Source organism: Betta splendens, chromosome 2 (assembly GCF_900634795.4).
Source record: "Betta splendens chromosome 2, fBetSpl5.4, whole genome shotgun sequence".
Lineage (NCBI taxonomy): Eukaryota > Metazoa > Chordata > Actinopteri > Anabantiformes > Osphronemidae > Betta > Betta splendens.
Window position 1 is genome coordinate 14,587,822 of NC_040882.2, and position 24,912 is coordinate 14,612,733.

Below are 24,912 nucleotides of genomic sequence, written 5' to 3' on the forward strand. Positions count from 1 at the left end.
GCTTTGCAAGAAGAAGATGAGGGATAGGATAATTTTGAGCAGATTTCCTTAATGCAGTAAAGTCTTGGCTCCAAGGGAGTATTTGGGTGAGTGGTGACATCAGTCAGGAGAGTTTGTGTGACTCTATATGCAGCACAGATACAGCTAAGTGACAGGAACGCGGCGGTGACTAATACTATAATGTTCCCAGAACTTGATGTTGCTGAATGTGTTCACTGTTTGCTGAATAAGTGGCGTATTAGAACTCCAGCCACGGGAGTAGCATCGAATGCAGCGGCAACTGACTATGACAGGCAGTTTTTGAGGGAAAAGATGGCAGACCAGGTGAAGCCTAGGACTGAGACTCAGGAGAAGAGGGCGGTGAATCCAGCCATGATCTGAGAGGCGAGTATGAGAAGCCATGATTTTTCTGACATCTGTGGAGAATAGTAGGCAAAAACTCCTCCAGGAGAGACAGCGATTTTGAGAGGCTACGACGACTTGTGGGTGCTGCAGACGAATGTCCTACATAAAACAAGAGACGTGAAAAACTCTGACACGCAGAGTGAGTGGGTGCCAGAAAACATCAAATAAAAAACCAAATCCCACGGAGCCCGGAATAAACAGTTATTCTCCACAGTAAATATTAAGTCCCACGAAGTTCAGCACATTGATCCCAGCTTCCCAAGAAACACAATACAACAAGCAATTTTTAAATCCCATGAAGCACAATGCCCAGCACTAGTGTTTATACAGTAGACTCAGTCCAGCCAACCAAAATAAACCAGCAGACAGTCTAGGTGACAGCTAATGTCAGATGGTGTCAAACAAATGAAACATTTCCGCATAGGGGGAAGGAAGTCCAGCTGCCACGACTCAACTGGATCTAAACCACTTTCTCCTATAAAGGTTACAGGGGTTCGGCCTTTCTTCTCATCCATGTGGTCTGTCTCCTCCATAGTATGTGTGAAGTGCGACATGCAGGAGCGCCTGATTAGCCCTGCACTCATCCCTCTGAGCCCTGCCCTGGGTGCGAGGACTGAGAGTGTCCAGGACTTCCTGCCTGTCTCTAGGCGCTCAGCCAGTCAGAACCCACCCCAGAGACTGAAGGCCATCAAGTAAGAAACCGTGCATTGCTTCCCTAACCCACAGTTTGAGTTTTGTTTACACGTAAATGTAATGTCACTTGGTTGTGGATGTGTAAAATATATGCACAGCATATTGTGTATGTGCTCCATCGACCACGTGTAGATTGTATTCAAGGAAATGGTGTCTGTTCATGAATGGGTCCATTCTGACAGCAGGGAGCAGTGAAATATTTTCTAGATGAAGTCCTGCCATCACATCAGAAGCCGCTTTGTTCTGCTTTCGGAGAAACACTCAGCAAATAGCACCACTTAACAATTACAGACAGAAAATAGCCTCAAAGTCTAGTTCACGGTTGTTGCTGATTTGTGTTTAAAGAAGTTTATTATCGTCATTAGAGTCAAATCAAGAGACATGATTATTTCGTGGTCTAAAAGCCATTAACCATGTTTAAAAAAGAAGAGTCTACGGTTTCTGTGTGGTTTGTCAGTAAATCAAATCCCATATATAGCAATGAACTGGAACGAGAACGTTTCAGATACAGAAAATGCAAATGTCTGTTTTCACATCTGTAAATGTTCTTTATTTTTATGTGTCATAAAAACAACACTATTTTTAGTAGCTCGTCCACTAGGGCAGCAGCAGGATTACTTAGACACTTCAAACTCGCTGATGTCATTCTCCCCAGAATACACTGGTATCTGGTGTACATGTGACGTGTTGTACAAACACACCGCTCCACAGAAAGAAAGACGACATTCAGGCCAATGAAGGGCAACAGCGCTTTCCCTTTTTGCTGATTTGCATAAGATTTGCATTTTCCTGCAATAGAGCTGGCGCTGCGGTAATAAGTATCATGTGACTGTGACTGTCCAGATGTTTTTGTACCTGAACGTCGCCGTGGCAGTAAAATGAAAACGCAAGTCACCGTTAAGACCAGAGATGATGTCGTGTTTACATCAACGTGTGATCTGTTGAAAAGCTGAGGCGCTAAAGGAAGATGGACGCGTTAGATGTGACTTTTTTAGCCGTCATGAAGCGACAGAGGCCGTGCGTACGTTCTGTAACTGCCTGCCTGCGTGTGTGCTGCAGGTCTCTGCGTGCAGACGGAGTGTGTGAGAGCGTGATGTACGGCCTGCCGCTGGTGCTCTGTCCCACCACCTGCTGGCAGCTGGACTGGGATGAAATGGAGGCCAACCACAACCTGTTCCACGCGCTCTGCCACACACTCCGGGTGTGTGAGTGCGCCCGCTTCTTCTCGTGGGAAGCGGCGACTGTCAAGAATAAAAGCTTCATAAGTCTGTCAACAACACAGCATTTACATCAGCTTATGAAAAATTCATGTCCCTGTTTTAGTTCAGATAAAATATTTAGACATACTGTTGCAGCTGTTTTCTGAAATCTCTGAGCCTGTGGTGATGGGAGCTGGCGTTACCGTTTAATGAAACACATACTAGGATGTAACTACTATATATATGCATGTTGCTGCACTGACACTCTTCCCACATTTTTCTATGCGCCATGAAAAAAGAAAGGTTTTCATTTTACATCTGCTATTCTCTGTTTCAGAGCCGTGACTTGTTCCTGCTGCTACAGGTGGAGCCTGTCCAGAGGTCTGCAGCTGAAGGCTCCGGTGTGTGTGTGTGTGTGTGTGTGTGTGTGTGTGTGTGTGTGTGTGTGTGTGTGTGTGTGTGTGTGTGTGTGTGTGTGTGTGTGTGTGTGTGTGTGTGTGCTTTCTCTCATACTGTGTTGTCTGTGCCCGTAGGTGTGTATTCACACTACATCCTCCAGCCGTCTCCATCGCTCTCCCTGCTCTTGAAGCCCGTGGTTTCCAGAGAGTTGCTGCTGCCCTGCTCACTGCCTGTCTCAAATCAGGACCCTGTACCTGATGCCATGCACACTATCCAGGTTAGGATGTTTTCTCCCTGAACAAAGGTGACAAGAATAGACTGAGGGATCAAGAACTTGATGCAGTGGTTAAGACTTTTATATAATTTACTGTCTGTCTTAAGTTTACAGTGGTTCTTTCATAATGAGCTAAATTTCACTTCTGTAATAAATTGCAATTTGTGAAAGACAACAGTCATCTCTGTCCACGCTTCAAAAATACAAATCTACAGTGAGATCTGTTTAAGGATGTGAAATATTATGACTTGCCTGTGATATAGTCGTGATGGCTGAGGAGCCTTTCACTGCGTACAAACCATATGAAATGAAATCCCACAGAGCAGTAGATCAGGTGGTTTGGTTGATGTCTGTGCGTCGTGTGTCTCTGTCAGGGTTGTCTCACTCAGCTGGATGAGGAGTTTCTGTTCAACCCCCTCTCTGTGAGCAGTAACCTCTACCAGCACCTCAGGAGCAGAGGCCTATTGTCACAGCCACGGTACCCATACAGGTCAGCACAGTCGCCTGTCAGCCTGATGAGGACGATGAGGCGACCAAAGACAACAGGAGCATGTGAAAAACTGTGTAAACATCAAAGGCAATGTGTTGAAAACAAGAATGTGTGTAACCGAGTTACAGTTACACTACCACATTGTTCTGACTATGATAAAGATTGTGGTGTTTATACATCTTATGCTACATGATATTGGACATACTGTATGAGATTATACTGTATTAATTATATAAGGACATAATATTGGTGTATTTGATTCCAGGCTGCAGCCACTAGCTGCTCACAGAGAACAGAGTCAAGCAGCAGAGGGCCCTAAAAGCACAGGCAGACATGCTCGGCAGGTAAGAACAGCTTAATGGCAGCACAAAGGTCGCAGTCTGGGATGATTACAACACAAGCCACGGTGATATCATGAGCAGATACCAGACATTCCGATTCAAACCTCACCACCTCTGTCCGATCTTCACTCACTAGGTGGCAGCACATCCTACATGCAGACAGTTTATGGCCTAAAGCCACAAAAACAAACTTGTCCTTTATGAGAAGTCTCTTATTTCGGGCCTTTAAGTGACTCAGCCAAATGTTTGTGTGTGAGTCAGATCAAAATCACAACTTCGATGCTGATAGAAGGAACTTACTCATGCTTTGTAATCTATCCTTTTAAATACTATGTTATTATATTTTTAACCAGTCGCAAGACACTCAGTACGCAGTAAATACTTCTGTGTTTTACTTAGCGGTGGCTGGATGTTGTAATCGGTGGAACACATCATTGCTGTTTACCTATATATTAATGTATATCATACAAATCTTACACTATGGATGATTATTGACTTACTATAGTAAACTAGTAAATATAGTATATTATTGTTACTAATGCAAATGTATTTTATACAGTTGGTGGAGCAGTTTAGTGTAAAGGTAAAGAGCATGAAGTTCAGTTCCTTTCAAAGGTCAACAAGTCAAAGCTGAGAGGATGCACATTGACTAATAATATAGGAACCAATAGTTCCAGTTCAGTGAAATACTAGATCATTTAAACTGGTATGAAACAAGCATTTTAGAGTTAGAAGTCAGATGTGACACGAGGGCATATACAGTACAGACGTGATAAAAGGCTTCAGAAGCTGAGAGGGTTGGGACGCGCTGGTTAATCTTTAACCCTGGTGTGTATTATTTACAGTTAATGGGGTTAACAGGGATATTCTGCAGCTCACACTTATGAATCAAAGCCAAATCAGGAGCAGGGCTTTTTTTTTCCATCTGGCATATTCTCTTTGAGTAATGAGCCCGGAGGAAACAAGCTGAGGTGGCAGCACTGTGACACCTTCTCGTCCTCTGAGTTTCCTGTCAAACGTAACTCACAAACGATTCACGGCAGAACTTCAGACCACTTCCTAATGTGTTTCTCTACAACCACAGGACACAGCGTACTGTACCCTACACCAGCCAGTAACTCAGACTGTACTGGTCCCGTTTAGTCAAACATCCTCAAATGCTGTGCCACGTACAGTAAGTGCATAGTTGGGTGCGAGCGTTTAGAGAAAGAGGAAGTTTGAGCCGGGCTTGACGCGTCCATGCGACTCTGGCCTGTGACCTGTGAGTGTGTCGCCGGTGGCACAGTGACTCATCTGGGTCGATAGGACGGCTGACATGCAAATAGTTGAAAAAGAAAAAAACCACGCTCATCTGTTTGGCTTTGGTTTTCTGCTACTCTTCCACAACACACTTCAATCAACTTTGACCTCAAACTGGATGTTTTCGTTTGCTCAATGAAACCTTTTATGGTTGTTCTGCTTCGTTGCCTTGTTATTCATCCAGTTTCAGGGCTGCCTCCTCCATCTTCACTTCAGCTCTCTCCTCTCCAGGTTCCAATTGTCTCAGTGCTGATGTAGATATTGTCTCCATTCAAACACAGAACCAAGGTCGACAGCTGGGAACTAACAGCAGGGCCAGGGCCACCGTGGCTCCTTTGCCCTCTTCCTCCTCCCTCTCGTCTTCCGTGAGGCCTCCTCCCGCCAAGGCCTCCCGCCCGGCACTGATGCTCCTGAGCAGCAGTGGAAGCCGCCGGGCCCCACCTCCTTCTCAGCTGGACAAAGACAGCAAAGATGACGACTTCGTGGTCGCACAGTAAGGACACTGGAGGCTGAACCGGGACAATGGGCAAGACAGGGGACAGAGAGGGAGCCCAACATCTAGCAGCAGCTGGATATGCCCGTGTGTGTGTGTGTGTGTGTGTGTGTGTGTGTGTGTGTGTGTGTGTGTGTGTGTGTGTGTGTGTGTGTGTGTGTGTGTGTGTGTGCAGGCAAAGTTTTAGTCCACTGCCATCCGTAGATCGCTGAGGCAGCAAACTGTCAACATGACACATTATAATTTAAAAAAAGAGGAGAATAGATGAAAAGAAGGGAAACAGCAAAACAATGGCAGCTTGGAACATAATCAGCAAGAAATTAACAGGGAAGACAGGAAGCAGGAAGACAGGTGGGCGTTGGAGGGGACCAGAGAGACCTCAGGAGCTGATGGATGTGTAAAAGCACTGTTGTTACAGAAAACGCACAGCATTCACAGCCTAACGCTGTTAAGACACCGACATACAGCAGCCTCAGTGTACAGACGCTTATAGACAAACACATGCGCATTCCTTCTCCGTTTTTTGCCCGTAAGCCCCAGACTGAACACAGCTTCAGTGTTTTAACGGGACGCAGACAGAGGGGCCTCTCTGCTCTCCATCACCCCCACAGCACGCTCTGTCTCCGGGGGTTGAGAAGGAGCGAGAGGAGGTGGGCGAACGCTTCAGACGTGATAGGGTTTGATTCAGCCGCACGCACAGTATTACAGTTCCACGCGTCCCTCCGTTCATGTGTTCGTTGCTCATTACACATAGTCACTGTCTCTGTAATCAGTTAGTTGAGCGCGAGGCTTCGTCATCCACGCACTCACAGTCTTAATCAGCCTCCCGCCATTCCTCCCCCGTGTTGAACCCTGGAGCACTGGGGACGACCCGGTGGCAGATGACTTCATGACGCTGTGACGTCACAGGACTTCCACAATCCCAAATTGCAGCAACACACCGTCCTTTTGTTTGGAAAGCGAACTCCACTTGAACACTCACTCGAAGCTGCCCACGGTCATTTTACCCACTTCCCTCTCGCCGTCCTCCCCCTCCTCTCTTACAGGCCGTTAGAGATGCTGAGTCAACGTGTGGGAATATCATCATTTTGTTGAAACAGAACAGAAGCAGCTTCTGTGTCGGCCAAAAAGGTCAAAGGACCGAAGCCAAAGTTCCCCCCATTGACCTCAGCGCTTTGGAACACACTCCTCGGTAAATGTCACAGTTAGCAAAGATTAAGCAGATGCGAACTACACTAATAAAAGTCAGATTGTTTTGTGTTGGCAGATTCGTTCTTAGCTGAATCTGACAGCATTAGTCAGGTTCATGTTCAGCCGTTCATACGTTGTTCCTGGGACTCCACCTCACAGGCGTCGTTCTTGTCGTTCTTGGCGTTGATTTCTGTCACGCTCAGTCTGTGAATTAGCACCATTGCTTTGAAAGGAGGACACCTGTCTGAGGACATCCTGCTGCACAGGCTCAAACTACCAAACTGTACTGTAAACATACAACAAATTCGTTCAGTTGACATTTGTTCAGTTCAGGGAAAATGTTTTAGAATAAAGGTCAGTTCGTGAAAAAGCTAGTAGGAGGTGTGTTATGATATAACGAAGCCAACCCACAGTCCCATCTGCAGGACGTTCCTTCAACACACGCATGTTAGCGTTGGAAGGTTTAAATGTCTGTGTCTAGACTGAATAAACAGTTTAGTTAAAGAAGGCGTATGTGGCTGATCGTGTCACTGGCAGACTGAGGTTTTACATTATAACCGCCGGCTTGCTACATAAATGAGTCAATAAACGTGATCTCATCATCACTAAAGTCATAAATACGAGCCAAAAGAACAAGTCCAAGCTGATGAAACAGCAGCAGCGGTGATCTTCTATGTCTTGGTAAACACACCCACGGGGCTGCTTATATCACACAGTGTGAATGTCTCCAGAGGTGCAGCAGAACACTGACCCTACACGCTAAAGCCGACGCCTTGAGATACAGCATGTCAGAGCGGAAGCAGAGCACAAACAAAGTTCCTCCTGGCTGTTGTGAAGGTCTAATCTATCACGGTTTTACTTACCTTTTCCTACAACACGGTGTTGGTTCGTTCATTTCATGACCAGCTAGTCCCGGAAACTGAAAATGGCAGCAGCGAATTCTTTTTTCTTGAACAATACAGCAAAGTTCACCTTCAACATTTATAATGTAACAATAATGTAATATTTGCAGACTTAGGAGTGAGCTCCTCGTGCGCGAGCTGCGGCCGGCGTGTGAAGTGTGAAGTCACCCGGCACGATGGGAACGTTCATTGTAAAGAGCGCTGCGGCTCTTACAGTGAGACCAAACCAGCGCAGCAGCAGTTAATCAGCTCAGGTCACGTCCAGCAGCGTTAGGCCTGAGTTAAAGTGAAGGAATATGGGTTTAAAGGTGCAGGATGGAGTGGTGACCGTTACATGACATCACCCCACTATCGGTGCACGCAGGACACAGTCTCCAGTCGGACTTCCACTATTTAGGTTTCGATTCATCCTGAGGGTGCAGCAGTGACCTCTCCCTGCACCACTTTGTCTGGCTGGGTAAACACGCCGTCCTATCTGCTGCATGTATCTCAGCCGGTACGGGCCGGCCACTCTGCTGCTGCCGACCCCCTCAGATAAGCGCGCAGGCCTTTTCGGGCTTCCTGTCCAAAACAGCGTTTGCGGGTCGCACTTCTAAAAGCGGCCTACTACGTTTTCTGTCTCGTCGGTGTCTTCATGCGCGTCTGTATAATATTAGCATTGCGACTTCCTGCTTTGCTCTCGGCGTTCCATTTCCTCCTCTGCTGCGCCGCGCGGAGGAGAGGAGCCGTGTCGGGACTGTCTGTCTGCCTCGCGGCCTGTGATTCGCCACCTCTTTCCTGCCATTGTCCTCGCTGGCTGCGGGAGCCCCGCGGTGCCGGCGTCGCGCCTCGCGCTCCGGCTGCATGCGTGCACGCAGGCCGCGGGCGCCTCTCTCCAGCGCTGCACTAAGAACAGAACGAGGAAGTGCATCTCCGCGAGGAGGAAGCGAGGAGGTGAAGTCAGGAGGCGACAGGAGCTGAACTTTAAGCCTAATTACAGTAACTGACAGGTGGCTGCTCCTACGTGGAAGCGTGGAGCCTGATTTGCTTATTAGCAAAAAATCAGGAGTAGACCCCAGTGAAGCCATACACAAATACTTTACATAGGCATGGACTTTACTTTTGACGTCATGAAGCCAGAATCGAGACTGAGAAACCGTCATTTCCTTTCTACGCAGGGTGAATGAAACGCGTTCAGGCTGAGACTCAATGATTTAGCCACACGCGGCTAAAAATAGCAGCTGGTGGTCTGCAGGGTCACAGAGGAGAGGAAGCCGGACCGTTTCAGGTGTGTGTGTGTGTGTGTGTTTGCGGGCAGAACGTCGATTCTGATGAGGTGCTCAAAAACAAAAACGCAGCTTATGTTTAGTGTACCGTGACGCTAAAACAGGCCGCGGAACTGCAACTGAGAGTTGACCTCTATGTGTTTTATATTGAGACGCGCAGCTGTCAGGTGCAACACAACAATCGCTCAGCATCCGCGTGGAAACATTCAGTTGGCGGGTGCTGCTCATTTTCTGATGTTTCCTCTCAGGCGGCCGTGACTTTGCACTGGGATGGAGAGGAATGACCTGCTGTGGGTGGAAGCGGCTCATGTTTACTGGCCTTTGTCCCAACATACTGTGCAATAACAAACAGAGCGCTTTAAAACCCTGCCTGCACGTACTGTCGCCGAGGTTCGGTGCTTCGTATCGTCGGACCGGCGCTGTTCTCCTTCAGTGAATCCGACGTGGCCTTTGAAAAAGGCAGTAGACGGGACAGGAAGAGAACGGTCCCCTCGATGGGGAATAAACAGAGCAGAGGACAGGAAGACTGTGACGTGAGTGAGTGCATTTGAAGACGTCAGATGTGTCGAGAACAGAGCTGCGGCAGCAGCTGTGTGGTTGGAGACTCACACCTCCACTCGCAAAGCAGAGTGTGAGTGTGACCTTGACTTCGGGTGAGTGTGACCTTGACTTCGGGTGTCTGCGCTGATGCTGCCTTTTTTGATTTCTTGAATTGAATCCGCAGTCTCTCTCGTCTGTTTGTTTGAGTTGTGCAACAAACGATTAAATATCTTCCTACAGACTTGACATTTCTCCAAAGCCGGAGCGAAACGAGACAAAAGGTTGATTTGAAACCACGAGGTCTTGTAGGATTTTAGCACGAGGTCACCAATTATCAGCTCACAGGAAAAGCACTAAGGTGACTCATCCATAACATGTATATACCGATGCTCACACCTTGACGAGCCGCTAACTAAACCAGTCACACAGATACACACCTTTTAATGGATGACTGCTGCTTGAACTCTGGTGCAGACGGCGTGAAAGGTCAACGTGGACGAGGGGAGAAACGTGAGAGCGAACGGAGAGGAGGTGACAATATAAAGAAGCTTTCTCAAACACAAAGTATGAGCAGGAAGTCGGGGAAAATGGCACTGGCCAACACTGTCACGCATCAAAACACAATGTAAAACACAAAACAACAGGACTTGATCAACATGCAAGGTTTGTGGAGTCTCAAGCAGCATATCTGGTACCAAACTAACACTAACACTTTTACCCCCTTCAAGGTTTTAAACTATTATCTGATCCAGATGCTGCTTCTTGTCCACACACACACACGCACATGCACACACACACACACACACACACACACACACATACACAATGTGTGAATGTTTTTGATGTTCTATCAAGGAAGTGGAATGTAAATAAGACCACACTGAAACACTTTAACCCAGAGTCTAATGAGAAAGACAGAACCTTTTCATTGTTTTTCTTCGCCCACTTTGTTTGACTGGCCAGTGACGGAGTTGGAAAACTCACCCCGTAGATGTAATCCAGTCACTGCTCGTTTCCTGTTCAGAAAGTAGTCCAGCAGCAGGTGGAGAGAGAAGGACAGAAAAACAAGAGAGGGAGGAATAGGGAAGACGGGGGGAGAGCAGCCGCCGGGAACAGACTGTACCTGTCTGTGAGCCAGGGAGACCAGGATCCATCACATCAGCTCCTCTGATGCTAAAGTCCTTCTATTTCACTTTTCATCAGGCTCAGCTCATGGTAAGCACACACACACACACACACACACACACACACACACACACACACACACACACACACACACACACACACACACACACACACACACACACACACACACACACACACACACACACACACACACACACACACACACACACACACACACACACACACACCTCTTCCCACCTCCTCTCACCATATCTCACCCCAGTTAAAATGCACAGCGCGTCCGACACAGACCAGCCGCCACGGACAGTCGCCACGGCAACCGGACAACAGTTAAAGCGGAGAGGGGCAAAGGAAGGAAGAAAAGCAAGAAAGGACGCCTTTGTCCCGTTTGTTGAGGCTCAGCTTTAACGGTGTGATTAAGTGGTTGGAAACAGACCGGAGCAACAAAAACAGAGCGTGGCAGAGGGAGAGGAGCGGACGATGAGGTCAGAGCGCTTCAGCGTCCCGTTTGGTACAAAACAGAAAGTTCTATGCGACACTCAGAACGGTCCAATGGACCCTCGCTGTGGGACGAACACAGCGAGGGAGCAGAGATGCAGCCATTCCCAGAGTCCTGTTCACGAATCAACGGTGGAGAAACGTGATCATTTTCTGACACATTTTTATTATTAGTTGTATTTACAGACAGCACAGCTGTTTCCAACGCATACACACATACAATGACACATTGCAGAGCATTGATTATGTTATTTAGGTCATCTGTACATACAAACATGAAGAAATGAAATAATATTATTTCCTGTACGTCATTCATTCAATAACCCATGTGACCAAACTGGTCTTCTCACTTTTCAGGCCTCCTCCAAAGCAGTAGCTTCAACATCTTTCCATTTAGTGGATCCGACGTGAAACCGTGTCACAGATTAGTGTCCTGGGCTGAACAAACATCTGTAAATCTCTGTCTCTCATTGGGATTTAAAGCAACGAATCAGTCCAGAAAACACAAACGGAAACGTTTTAGCTGGTTCTCGCGGAGCCCTGGCCTCTAAAACTACTCGATCGAGTCGAACATCGAGTCCGGAAAAGCAGCAGAGCAAATCCCCGCTTCCCAGTCACCTCATGGCACGACACACACTCTGGAAAAGAGGAGCCAAGCCGCGCTCCCGGCTTGTTGTAGTCAGGCCTCCGGGCCGAGCTCGCGCTGGTAAATCAGTGTGTGTGTGTGTGTGTGTGTGAGGTGGCTGGCTCCGACCACACTGTGGCTTGGTACACCAATTATGGGATTGACCATGCAAACACTCGCTCTCGCGCTCTCTCTCCCTCAAACACACATACGCAGAGAGAGGGTGGCCGTGCGAGAGTCGCACAGAAACCAGCCGTGATGTGGTTTTCCAACAGTCGTGAGCTAATCCGTCCTGAATGAATCAGCTGTCTCAAATAATTATTCCAGCCCATGGATGGAAGAAACGCCAACGAGGGGAGAATGTGCTCAGTCCTTAACTGCAAGAATACAGGGCTGCTCCATTCTCCTGCTTTAGCATTTAGCTGCTGCGACGACCTCAAAAAGGTTCCACTTCAGCACAAAAACCTCAAATATCTCCCAAGTTGTCGTAGATGATGTCCGGGGACCTCAGCGCTGCGTGGTGGTACCTGCTGTACCACGACTTCGCAGGTTTAGAAACCCTGCTGTAGAGCTCCCTCCCTCCTCCGTCCACTCCTCCGCCCCAGATGTTGTTGTTGTTGTTCACGTTGCTGCCAGGGCCTCCTTTCTTCTCGGAGGGCAGCGGCATGGGCTCCTTCTTGCCGAAAACGCCCCTGGGCGGCTTGGGGGCGGTGACGGGCTTGGGCAGCCTCGGAGGCTGAGGCTGAGGCTGGGCCGGGCCGCGGCTCGGGCCCAGCTGGGGGGGCGAGTGCCTCGGGGGCTCCGAGGGCTTCCCAGCCGAGGCGGTGCTGTACGTGCCCTCTGGTCCCGACGCCTCCTCCTGCCGCTTCGGGCCGGAGGGCTCTAAGCGGGCCTCGTCGTAGATGCTAATCACCGAGCAAGCGGGGATGCTAGCGTTGGCTTTGGCGCAGCCCTCCGGCTCGTCGTATATGTGCTCCAGAGGACGGGCAGGCGACAGGGCGCCCTCACCCTGGCCTCCCGGGGGTCGGCGGCTGGGTTTCACCCCCCGGCCCCCGCCTTTTCCCCCGCCTGCCGCCCCGTTCAGACTCAGGGCGCTTGTTTTTTGGTTCAGCTCCAGGTTGATCCGATCGTACACATGGGAGTACAGGTCCGGGGGGGTCCTGTGGTTGGTTCCAGGGTGGTGGTCCCCTTGGCATCCGCCTCCAAAGGACTCGTCGCCTACTGGTCGGAGGCGAGGGGTGGGCACCGGAGGGGTGGGATGGTTGCTGCTCAGATTCTGGTTCTTAATACTGTCCACCGGGTCAGAGTAGAGGCAGTCGGCCATGTGCGGAGGCGGGCGGATCGAGTCAGCTGGCTCGGAATAAAGACCCGCATGTTCTTCGGGGGAACCTTTTGCTGCCGCATGCGCTCTCGGAGAACGCGGAGGGGTCCCTCCTCCTAAAACCCCCAACATGGCTGGTGGCTCTGGTAGACTCCTGCCTTTGGGACCCCCTGCGGGTCCGCCTCCCTGCCCTCTCCCATCTCCCGCTTCCCTTTTCCCCAGGACGCCGTCGGCGGAGCCCGGTTTGCTGCCACCGGAGTCGTTGTCGGCCTCGCGGCTGCTGCAGCTGCTGCCGCTGCTGTCTCCGCCCGCGCCCGCCGGGGTCGCGCCGCAGGCGTTGCGTATGTGCTGCAGCGATGCGGGGCAGTCCGGGTCGAAGCTGAGGGAGCCGCTGAGGTGCCGGTCCTCGGCCTGCGCCTTCTGCGACTGGATGGCCTGGTCCACCAGCAGGAAGATCTCGTTGCCCTGCTTGGTGTCAAAGGTGAAGTTCCCGGGGCCCGAGTCGCAGCGTCGACCCGCCTCGAATGAAAACATCACCTGGAAAGAAAAACACGGGGGAGGGTTATGACAGTTCAACACAAGCCAGCATGTGTGTGTGGCTGAATAAATATGTACACAAGTAGGTGAAGTACAATAAAATCAAAAAGGGGCTGAAATAGTGGAAGGTAGTCAGAAGTTCCCACTCGGTTCCTGTCATTACTCTTTTATCCTTTTTCTTGGCACCAAAGCAGTTCTTACTTCCTTTTTCCGTGTAACTTTACTGTTTACTGTGCAGAACTGTTCTGCTTTGCAGCTTTTACTTAACCCTTTCGGGACTCGCGTTTTATTCCCAGCGTTCACGCTCGGCACAGCAGCAGGTGCGCTCAAACCACACACCGCCCATTTTGGAAGCCTAAGCATCGAAGCGGCAGAAATACCGACACGCACCGGTTCTAAGTGCGCTCCGGTTCTCACCACGCACATCCTGACTCATCTAAAAGTAGGCAGGTTTTCGATTAATTTCTCACAGTCGCTCATGTGAATTTAAGACTTCCTCTGTCTACGTTCGTCAGGCGTCTGGCACCCACCCGGTCTCGCCCGTATCTCCTCAGCAGCTTGTACGGCCACACCTGGGCAGTCTTCTTGGTCTTCGGGTCCTTCAGGATCAAGGCCTCGTTTTCGGTCTTCAGCCAGTAGCTGCCGGCCAGCCCGCAGCGGTCCGACGCCTCGGTGCGCTGGACGCTCACCCAGAACTCGTTCACTGCAGCAGGAGGTGGAGTGGCGTTAGTTCTGTTCCAAAGGGCTTTCTGTGGATAGATGTGAAAACGACTGTTCTGTGTCCTTACCCTCCTCTCTGGAGTAGTAGATGAGGTTTTCAGACATCTGCAGGTCCTGGATTCTGGCATTGGGGTCTAAAGCAGGGTTACTGAGGCCGCCCCCTCCCTGCGGACGCAGACACACTGACAGTCAACAATGTTTCCTTGATTTTGCTCTAAATCACCACAAGTTGACTTTCGAAAAACAGGAAAAGAGACTCTGATAAACTGGAGACTAATCGTGAAAACAGGAAATTTTTAATCGAAATATGCAAAAAATCAGATGCTAAAGCAGAGATAAGTCAAAAAGAATTCAAACACACAGCGGAAGCTTGTACTCACACGTCCGCCCACATCTCAGTCACTCACAGCAAAAACCTATTCACCAAAGCGCCGGTCGGCCCGCGTGCAGCGCGGAGGCGCGGTACCTGAAAGGCGATGTCGCACATGGTGTCCATCCAGTCCTTGGCGGTGTCCCTCTGCGCCGCGAACACGTGCGTCTTGTCGTTGGTCTCCACGCAGAACGCCGTCATGTTGTCTTTGGGACAGCTCTCCGTCAGCGCCGGGAGGATGGATATGCACTCGGACAAGCGGATGATCTTCTTGTCCAGCTTCCTGGTTTTCTCGTTGGACCCGCTTCCCGAACCTCCGGTCGACCCGCCGCCCCCGCCCGAGGGGGAGTCGAAGAACTCGAGGCGGGCGATGCCGTTCTGGCTGGCGGGGTAGAGGACGAACCAGTTCTTCTTCCATTTCTGGTGGAGAAGGACAAACATCATGGTGCAGTGCAGAATCACCCGCAGCTCTGGGGAACCTTGCATTACTTTCATTATTTTTGCTTTGATAGAAGCAAAAGGTTAAACCACTGTTGTCTGTCTGCCCAACATCAAACAGCAAGCAGAGAGTGTGGTTTCACACAAACACAAATAGAAAATGCCTGCTGAGCACCTTGGAGCATGTAATAATGTCAACAAGACTAAAACCTGGTTCCTTTTGGTACCAACTGTAATGGTAATAAAATGTAGAAATCGAAGTCTTACACATCTGTTTGTGAGTTACTACTAAACTACAACCTGATTACCATTATGAGGTCATCTAAAATAAATCCATAAAAGTGACCACATCTATTTCAGTCACGTTTTTGTGAAGGGAACAATACTTTGCATGTGGTTTGGCCAGAAACGGGAAAATAGAAGTTGTCTACAAGTTCATCAAAAGCCAACAGGGAGAAAAGTGAATGTGTGTCCGTGTCCGCAGAAGACAGAGGCTGACTAAGAGTTAATGTGGTGGAGGCGGAGGAGACACGACTGCAGTTTCTATCGCACACGCCACGGTTTCCCCTGCAAGTAATCAGCAACGGCAGCAGACCACATTCTAAGCATTAGTAATCACTGAGAAAGAGAGAAAAGCCCGATTTCCCCCAGGAATCGAATCAAACGTTTTACTCGTTTGTTCCAAGTGACTAAAATCCTAATTAATTTAACGCTCACTAGAAGTGAGACAACTGAAGAACAAAGGGTGAGGGTGGAAAAGGTCAAAAACATCAGCATTAATGGCCCAAAAGCGAAGGGTGCAGCGGCCGACAACAGGTTAAACACATGACCCACTTTAAAAGCAGGTGACAATGGTTTCTCCCTGAGGAAGCAGCAGCCAACAATGAGCTGCTTCCTCCCCACAGATAAAACAAGGAGGCCGTCGCCGCCAGCGTGCGCCGGCCTCCGCGTTCAGCGCTTACGAGAAACGTGACGACACCCCGAGCGAGGGAACGATCGCGTTTCCCCCCCGCTCACAGAGCGGGCGGAAGCCGGCCCGCGGAGAGACCAGCTCGTTGGCGACAGGAAGGTCAGCGGTGTGAGAGAAATCCTTCCACCGCCAGGGAAAATCCAGCGGAACGCAAACCATTCTGCACTGGAGCAGATGACACGGGTTCGAGTCGAGACGACGTGTGTGAGTCCAGTGGATGGAAATAATTAACAAGTAGGAAGCTCACTTCAAACTCAGCTTAAAAAGGACTACAAGTGGTGACAATGAGGCCGATGAGGCGTCACTGAGCTGTGAAAGGCATGAGAGGCTGTTTGTCTACGCTTAGAAACTGCACTCAAGGTGAAACTCACTGATGAAGCGGACGACTACAGCCTCAAAAACTAATGGGTACAGCAATGATCTGAAGTGGTCAAAGTAATGAAAAGTACAAGACTGGGAGTTATATTAGCACCACTTTCACAGATAACCAACAATGAATGAGTGCCTTTGTTCCCAGCATGTAGCCAGGAGCGAATCAGTCTAACTGTGTTTGCCTGCTGCTCTCTATAAACAGAGCCTGCGGCGTCTTGACGCAGACATTAATATAGTAACGATTAAAACCACTTGAATCCAAGCTGCAGAGCCGTTGGCACAGTCATCATGAGAAGGCTCCCACTGAGGAGCCTGACAGGACACAGCGGACAGGAAGTGCGCCGGATCGCCGCTACCCAGGATTCCACTGGCTTCCTCCTGCCGAGTCCAGGTGCGCCTCAGTCTGAGCATGCGCTCGTGTTGTTGGTGTTGTTCGTAATATTCCCTCGGCGCCGTGAAGGCCGTCCGCTACTGAACGCGCATGCACCACATTGGTTCTGTCAGTACACGTGTAATTGTGCAGCCTAGCGTCCTGGCGTGTGTGTGTGTGTGTGTGTGTGTGTGTGTGTGTGTGTGTGTGTGTGTGTGGTGCAGTACACAGCTGCTCCATATAAGGCAACAGACCGCGTTATCAGCCACTAAAACACTGAGTGGAAATTATGCAAAAGGGATCATGACACAGAAAGGTAGAGAAACTTCCTTACTGCTGCTGAGTCTGTTCATTAGAGCACAGCAGCATTAACCATGATACCAGTGTGTGTGTGTGTGTGTGTGCGTGTGCGTGTGCGTGTGTGTGCGTGTGCCCGTGCGTGTGTTGTTCACTTTCACTGCAGAAACAATACAAGGCCTTTACTGTCGCTGTGGCCTATCATCTAACGACGTGCAACACTTCCCCATTTAAATTCTGCGAAAACGACACACTTTACTTCACATTCGCCACAACACGCAACAGATTTTTTTTGGTGATGCGAAAAATGGAAAAAAAAAAAAACCGACATCTTCATTCATATGAGTCACACAGAACCTTCTCATGGTGTGTAAACACATGCAGGCCAAAGCTACCGACTCCTGTGCCTCCACGCTGTCTTCTCGCGCTCACATCAACGTTGTCACGTGCTCAAACTCTTACTGCGTTTTCTCCCGTTACAAAAACATAGTTTACAACCGATACGTCTCTCACAACAAATACGAGGCCCATGACTGTGACACACAGTCGGACGGTGCAGCGGGACGTCAGTAGGTTCACATCACCCACGGAGGGAGTGTATTTAGTGTTACGACAGGCCTCAAAAATGTCTGTATATAAATATACTGTATATAAAATGCTACATTATCCGTTTGTGGTGGAGGAAATCGGATCAGTTCCTACCAACAGTCTTGTAATAGAGCTGTTGCTCGTGTCCATCGATAATGCTTCATTGTACAACAGCCTCTGTGAGTTTCTCCTTTACAGTCGACTTCATATTTTTGGTTTCTCTTGCGTTACATCAGCTCCGGCAGCAGAAGCTACGCAGGTAATGACGGACCTACTGGTGGAATCGGAGCATGGACCGCGTTGACTGACCGGTCACCACATTACTCTTCGGCGCCAACGCACTTCTTCGACCCCGGTGCCTTTTGGGGAAACGCAGTCGGAAACGCGAGACACTAATCATATGAGACACGAACTCATCGGGCACTCGTTGCGTTAGATGTGAATCACTGGTGTTAAAACCCAGCAGATGATGACAAACCCTGTTCATTGTAATGTGTGCCCTGCAGCCACACCGCAGGTGCGGGATTCCTGGATCCAAGCGCGCGGCGGACGAGCGGATGCGTGTACAAAACGGCCCAAAACGGCCCAGCCGTTGTCTGAGGAGGAGGGACGTGACCAGCGTCAGGGGAGGACGCACACGCGCCTTCGTTTGTGTTCTCGAGAGAAAGCGCGGCCCCGTTCCTGCAGTTGCCCAACAGTCAAGGCTCACTTCACCTTTGGGAGATCACGGCCTAACGCGGCTACGAAAAAGCACGGCGGTGGCATCGTGGGGGTTAGTTCTGTTCAGGTGGGCGACCACAGGTGTGCCACAGAAAGATGCGAAATACGTGCAGTCGCCTGATTCCACGTGAAGCACGGGTCTGGTGATGAGTGAACACGATTGAGGTGCAGGGTGTAACCGCGCTGATCAGACGGTCCGCTGCGCGAGACCCGGGCGGCGAATCGGCGAGCAGGACGGGCTCGACGGCGCCTCGAGACGCGGAAGCGACGAGGCCGAGGCGGCGCGACTGGGGCTTTGAGGAGCCGCTCACCCTGTCAGCGCGGAGCGGAGGAGGACGAACAGAGGAACCCGCTCACGGCCGTTACTCGAAATGTCAGAAAGAGAAACCTCAGCGCTGCGTCGTCACCTCGCGACAGTCACATTTTCCAACGCCGCACGTGTCAACGTGTGTGCATGAGAGTCCACTGACAGCTCGAGGAGTTGCATAATTCGCCCGTCAAACCCCACACAGGCTTTAGCTTCCTGTTCATTTTTCTTTGTCTTGTGTTCTTCCTTCTTCTAAATGTAACACTGATCCTGAACCCGTTTGATCGGCGTCTACTGTAAATGCTCCATAAAAGGCACTGAGCGCGCGTGTGGCCATGCACCGTGCAGCGGTGACTTCGGGGCAGGAAACGCGGGGCCTGAACGCGTCGTCGGCCCCGTGTCATATGACCAGAGGACGGGCAGGCGGACAAAGAGGCGCTTCACAAAGCGGAGGGAGCACATCGGCTCCAGTGCAGCAGCGGCGCCCTGGGCCCGGAGGAGGCCGCTGCACGGAGGCCCCCGCGGCGCGAAGGGCGCCGACGCGCGCATCCACCGGCGCCCGCAAAGTGCAGCCGCGCGGCGCCGCGAGCGCGACCGTCTGGGGGCTCCGACGTGTGAACTTTCCAGCCTCGTGCATCTGCAGCGGGACTCATTTTGAAGCGAAACTCCCGTGTCTGCGACTGAGCAGTGACGCCATGCATCCATCGTGACATTTCACTTCCTGTCTAGATGCAACTGGAAAGAGCAGCAGACGACTTTTTCAAGTGAAAAAGCATCAAGCAGCGCTGCCGTACAACACTGGGAGGAGAACTTCCTGCTGCGGACTTTTACTTGCTTTATTCATTCATGAGTCGAAACAAGTGCTTCTTCCATATATTTCTCAGTTTGGCCCCGACAGGTTAACTTCACCACGTTCTGTACACTTTGTTGGACCTTCTCACTGTGATGCGACGCCTCTGCTGATGTTGGGGCTCGTGGAGCATCCTCCCCCCGTTTTTGTCTGTCAGCGCCACAGTCGGACTCACCTTCCCAAACTTCTGGTGCTGCACGTAGAGTTGTCCCTCCATGACGTGCGTGTCCATGTCCACGGGATCCCCGCGGGGGCCGCCTTCCCTCCGGGACGCTCGGCTTTAACTCCAGTTGGCGGAGGAACGTCTGCCTTTATCGGGGCTGTTTCCCCTCTCTCCCCGAACGACTTCTCCCTGCGCTCACTTCCGCTGGCCCGCCGTAGAATCGCGCTCGTCGTGGCGGGTTCGGACGGTTAACGGTGTCATGGCGGAGACAGACGAGGTCCGAAGAGTGCCGCGGTAAACTTAGGTAACGTTCGAAAGTTCTGTGCGGGTCGCCTGTCTGTCTCCTCCTGAAGGGCTGGACCAAAGACACCGTCAGTGTACAAAGCTTCCGGCCACCGCCTTCACAATAAAGGTCTGAATTAAGGCCCAAGGCAAAGTACAGTACAGTACAGTAATCTGCAGAAAAAAGCGTAATTGGTAATAAGAATGTAAACTATACGGGACGAATATTTATTAAAATACATATGTTTCCTGTCTCTTAATATACTGGGTTTTAGTAAACAAACCACCGTGTTGTTCTAAGTTGCTGACGCTTAATTTACTGACATAGTTTACTACTCTTATGTTCAAACTGGTAGCAGCAAAGAACAAACAAAGGCTGTTAAAAAAAGGAGTTTGAAAATAGGCCCAACCTATTTTGGATAACCAGTTTTATCCCAGAGATAGAGCAAATAAAGACACTGACCAGAGAAAGCAATTCAATTTTCAAGTCATTAGCTCAGTTTACTCCGTGTTTATAAGCTACTTGATTAAACCTTTCGCGTATGGAGTAAACAGGAACTTTATTTTTGTCCAATGCCTGCTTTTAATTTGTAAAGGAAGCTAGTAATGCGTGCGCGCTGTTTGCTGCGGGAGGAGTGAGCAGCGCGTGCATCGGGCTGCTGCTCTCTTCCTCCCTCCCACCTACTCACGCTTGTGTAACTTCTCTGTCGGTTTCATCTCCGACATACGCAAATCATGCTTTTAATAGGAATCTAATATATGAACACAGCAATACGTGAGAATTATACTGGCAAATGCGCGACATCACAGCGTCGGTATTGGGTTTGTGTGAACTCACGGTTATTATTGAGACAAAGCCTGCTGCAGAAACGTTATGAAAGTTTATACTAGCCAAGGAATGGCAGTTATTATTTTTTTAAGTCGGCCTCATAATGTGTTGCAGATGCCTCCTGCTGGCTCACAGCGTAACTCTGAGTTCCTGTTTCCAGCTCACAACAACACGGTGCTAAATCTCTTGTCAGTCTTATTCTTGACACAGGTCATGGATTTTTACATCGTGAGTCAAAACTAAAACGTTATTTTAATTGGCCAGTGTTGCTTCACAACACCAGCTGTTGTGCTGCCACATATTGGCTTTACAAACTTAGTGTGAGCAACTAGAACCACAATCAAGTACAGGAAACCAAACACAATGTCAAGGTTCATTCCTGCATCAGCTCAATACAGAACTTTATGGTTAATATCCCAAGTGGAGATAACAAACGAAATCCTACTTGCAGACGAACGCTGGAGCAACACGCACGTTGTCTACGCACAAACCGATCCACTGCTGTCATCTGCCGGGCATTTCTGTTCTTCTCGTTTGCAGGCGCCTCTCGGTTCCAGATCTCGCGATACCTGCGCTGCTGAATGAACCAAACAGGAACTGAGACATGGCAACAGTGTTCGGCGGAGTAGAGGGGTAAGATTGAGTTAAATATACTAGAAAATTAGCGCTGGTGCATTTAAAAAATGATATATTTTCCCCAATGTGTTGTGTAGATGCCAGTGTTCTTTTTTGCGAAGTAGTCATTAATGAGTCTCGCTTAGGAAAGTGAGATTCATTCTGACTGGACCAGTTTCCAGAGAAACAGGAAGTTTTTCCAGCGTCGCTGTCAAGTGATTTTTTTCTTCCTTATGTCTTATGGAGCACAGTAAACTGGTGGCATCAATGGTTGTGTATCCGTGTCTTCACTGCCTGAGAGGGTTCCCACTAAGGCATCATGGCCCTTCTCTTATCAGCTGGTGCCTGCATAATGTAATGCTGTTTCCATTATGACCTGTCTAGTGGAGGCACTCACTCCAAAGCAGTGTTGGTGGCGGCAGATGGGAAGATCCTGGCAGAGACGGAGGGGCCCTCCACCAACCACTGGGTAAATACTCATTCAGGTGATAGGTGTCAGTCAGTAAATCAGAGGTTTCTACCTTCTACTACACATTTGTGTTCATATATTTATTTCACTTGATAATCATGTGTATATTCAGTTGGTGGGAGTGGACAAATGTATTGAAACCATCAACAACATGATCCAGAGAGCCAAGGTGGTGGCCGGCCTGGACCCCAACACGCCTCTGTCCTTGCTGGTCAGTCATCCTCATGCCACACATGTAAAAGCAATGAGTTTCACTTTTAAATCACCTGCCATGATACTATATTTCCTGCCCGTGTCTGCAGGGCATGTCTCTGAGTGGAGGCGAGCAGAAGGACGCCATCGAGAAGCTGATGGCTCTGATGAAGGAACGCTTCCCCAGTCTCAGCCAGCACTACTTCATTACCACTGATGCCATTGGCGCTATGGCAACAGCCAGCGACTGTGGTAAGCTGTCTGTTGTCCATTTATGTGGCAGTCGAATATAAACGCAAATGTGGCCATAAAGCATCATAAATGGGCGAGGCTCGATACTTTACCCCCTGATTCTCCTCGTGTCGTCTCTTGTGTCTTTCAGTAACTATATGACTTGAATAGATAGCTAACGAGACCTGTACAGTGGCGATCGCTGTGTAATAAAAGTCACACGTCTCTGTGTTCTCTGCAGGAGGTGTCGTCCTCATATCAGGCACGGGCTCTAACTGTAAGCTGGTCAATCCAGATGGCTCGCAGATTGGCTGTGGAGGCTGGGGTCACATGATGGGCGATGAAGGATCAGGTAAGCGTTGTGATGCCGCGGGATGATTTAAAGCTCTGTGGGTTCGATCAAACGCCTTAGAGACCATTTCTGCCTCTCAGCCTTCTGGATCGCTCATTCGGCCGTGAAGACGGTGTTTGACGCCAGAGACAATCTGGTCGCCCCTCCTCATGACATTACCCATGTCAGAAAAGCCATGGAGGAGTATTTTCAGGTTAGACAAGCAACAGTCACTTTTTTGTGTGAATTTTCCATTAACGTTAGAATACGCCAGCAAGTGTTCATAACTCAGACGATTCAGATGTTGTGGAACTGCATGTTTGTTAGGTGTCAGACCTGATGGGAATGCTGCCGCACCTCTACAGAAACTTCCAGAAGTCACATTTTGCAGGTTTTTGCAAAAAGCTGGCTGAAGGTAGGCAACACATAATTTCCTGCGCAGCAAGGAAAGCAAAGAAGGAGTGAATACGGTGAAATGAATCGTGTGTGTGCGTGTTGTGAAGGTGCCGAGGCTGGAGACGCTCTCTGTCAACATGTGTTCACTCAGGCTGGAAGGGTCCTGGCAAAACACGTGGAGGCCGTCTTACCTGCAGCACAAGAGGTGACAGGATCTATTTAAGATTCAAGACTGGATCAACTTGATCTGGTTTTCTTTCTTTACAGCTATTCTCTGTTGAAAAGGAGCGAAAGAACCAACCCGACACAAGCAGTATAAATGGGAGATAATTTTCACATTTTAGTTTAGAAAGAATTCAACATGTAGATTCCAGCTTCACAACCAGCCGATCAGTTTCTCCAGTTTGTAAGGATCCAGCTTGTGTCTATTGTCCTCCATTCTGACAAACAGTAGTTTCTGGACATTCACATTTGCTGCTAGAAGGCTCATGCGCGCACGTGAAGTATAATTAAGTAACAGCTCCTACGGTCCTCATTTGCCTCGTTCTCCTCTAACAGCCTCTCCTGAGCGGGGACCTCGGTTTGCCCATTCTGTGTGTGGGCTCCGTGTGGAAGAGCTGGGACCTCCTGAAGCCAGGTCAGGAAGTCCAATTCGCTTTCCCATGAGTTTTCAACCTGGAGGAAAAAATTAGGCAACGCTCTGATAGCTCAGTTTTCTCTATTTGTTTCCACATCTCAAAACAGGATTCACAGAGGTCCTGGATAAAGTAGCGGCATCCGACAGGTTCAAGGGTCGTTTCCACGGCTACAGCCTCCTGAGTTTGCAGCAGTCGTCAGCCCTGGGAGGAGCCAGCCTCGGAGCTCAGAGATTAGGCCTCACCATGAGGATGGATTACACAGCCAACGCTGAGGTCTTCTACCGCAACACCTTCAAAAGACAATAATATTATAAGAACATATAAATACACAAGTATCACAATAATATGTTGTGTGATACTGTGTTAACTGACCAAAAATACTGTTGATTTTAATGAATATCTATGTACTGAATCGGGACTCCTATGGCCACGTTCCTCTTAATATTGAGCCTAGTAAATAAACTAGGATCACACTGATCTCACTACAAAAACAAATCATGTTGGTTCGACGGCTGCATGAAGGTTATTTCTATATGAAACTATATTTTGCACATTCTTAATAAACTATTAAGAGGAAATGTTCTGGCATGACTTTCTATGCAGCACATTTCATATAAAGATCATATACTTTCATAGCTTCATTTGTTAAGCAGGGGAAACTGAAGGTGTTAAAGAGAGAACGGTGGAGAAACAGTACCATTTGATTATGTTAGAAAATGTTACTATCAGCCTATGAACAGTATTGTTGTATTACCAGCTGGTTTTTGCCACTGGGGGGCGGTCTAACAATGACAAAAAGATTTATTCTTTTGAGTTTAAAGTTGTGTCAGCATTAAATGTTTGTGTTTTCTAGCCTACATGAACAATCGTTTCTCACTGAAGAAGCGCTCAGAGCTCGTGTGGCTCTCGCTTTATCAAGATACAGGAGCTGAGGGTGAGTCACAGCATTACAGAAAACATGCACCTAAAGGAGACAATAAAGTGTAGGCGCCCTCCTGTTGGACCAGTTCAAACAAACAGTAGTTCAGATGGTTTCTGTGGTTAATAGACCTAAAATTAAAGTATTTACAGTAAACATCTCAGCTGAGGAGCTGATCATTTGTTTCCACCATTGCAGGTGATATTCTACAGTGTGTACATTTATGG

At 49.2% G+C, this 24,912-nt stretch overlaps 3 protein-coding genes across 5 annotated transcripts in view; 2 read left to right on the top strand and 1 right to left on the bottom strand.

The window, feature by feature from the left end:
• m1ap (meiosis 1 associated protein) overlaps nt 1-11,140 on the top strand; it is a 35,057-nt gene extending 23,917 nt beyond the window's left edge. Inside the window, exons 6-16 of one of the 3 annotated variants that reach the window (XM_055507142.1) lie at nt 941-1,097; nt 2,158-2,299; nt 2,635-2,698; nt 2,831-2,973; nt 3,345-3,460; nt 3,726-3,804; nt 5,382-8,953; nt 9,200-9,604; nt 9,732-10,154; nt 10,516-10,706; nt 10,900-11,140. In XM_055507142.1, the coding sequence (XP_055363117.1) occupies nt 941-1,097; nt 2,158-2,299; nt 2,635-2,698; nt 2,831-2,973; nt 3,345-3,460; nt 3,726-3,804; nt 5,382-5,597 (917 nt within the window). In that variant the 3' untranslated portion in view covers nt 5,598-8,953; nt 9,200-9,604; nt 9,732-10,154; nt 10,516-10,706; nt 10,900-11,140. Of the gene's footprint in view, nt 1-940; nt 1,098-2,157; nt 2,300-2,634; nt 2,699-2,830; nt 2,974-3,344; nt 3,461-3,725; nt 3,805-5,381; nt 8,954-9,199; nt 9,605-9,731; nt 10,707-10,899 lie in introns of all 3 variants that reach the window. The other 2 variants (XM_055507141.1, XM_055507140.1) reach the window with 2 other exon arrangements.
• Nucleotides 11,141-11,281: 141 nt separating this feature from the next.
• Nucleotides 11,282-21,477, bottom strand: dok1b (docking protein 1b). The gene is made up of 6 exons (XM_029175762.3): nt 21,340-21,477; nt 19,796-20,138; nt 14,805-15,128; nt 14,407-14,503; nt 14,149-14,321; nt 11,282-13,618 (listed from the first exon to the last, which is right to left on the bottom strand). The coding sequence occupies exons 2-6, from the start codon at nt 19,850-19,852 to the stop codon at nt 12,227-12,229; spliced, it is 2,043 nt and encodes a 680-aa protein (XP_029031595.1). The 5' UTR covers nt 19,853-20,138; nt 21,340-21,477; the 3' UTR covers nt 11,282-12,226.
• Nucleotides 21,435-24,266, top strand: nagk (N-acetylglucosamine kinase). Its single transcript, XM_029175793.3, has 10 exons — nt 21,435-21,527; nt 21,894-21,978; nt 22,091-22,189; nt 22,281-22,422; nt 22,643-22,753; nt 22,834-22,946; nt 23,060-23,147; nt 23,236-23,333; nt 23,687-23,765; nt 23,873-24,266. The coding sequence occupies exons 1-10, from the start codon at nt 21,499-21,501 to the stop codon at nt 24,070-24,072; spliced, it is 1,044 nt and encodes a 347-aa protein (XP_029031626.1). The 5' UTR covers nt 21,435-21,498; the 3' UTR covers nt 24,073-24,266.
• Nucleotides 24,267-24,912: the final 646 nt, after the last annotated feature.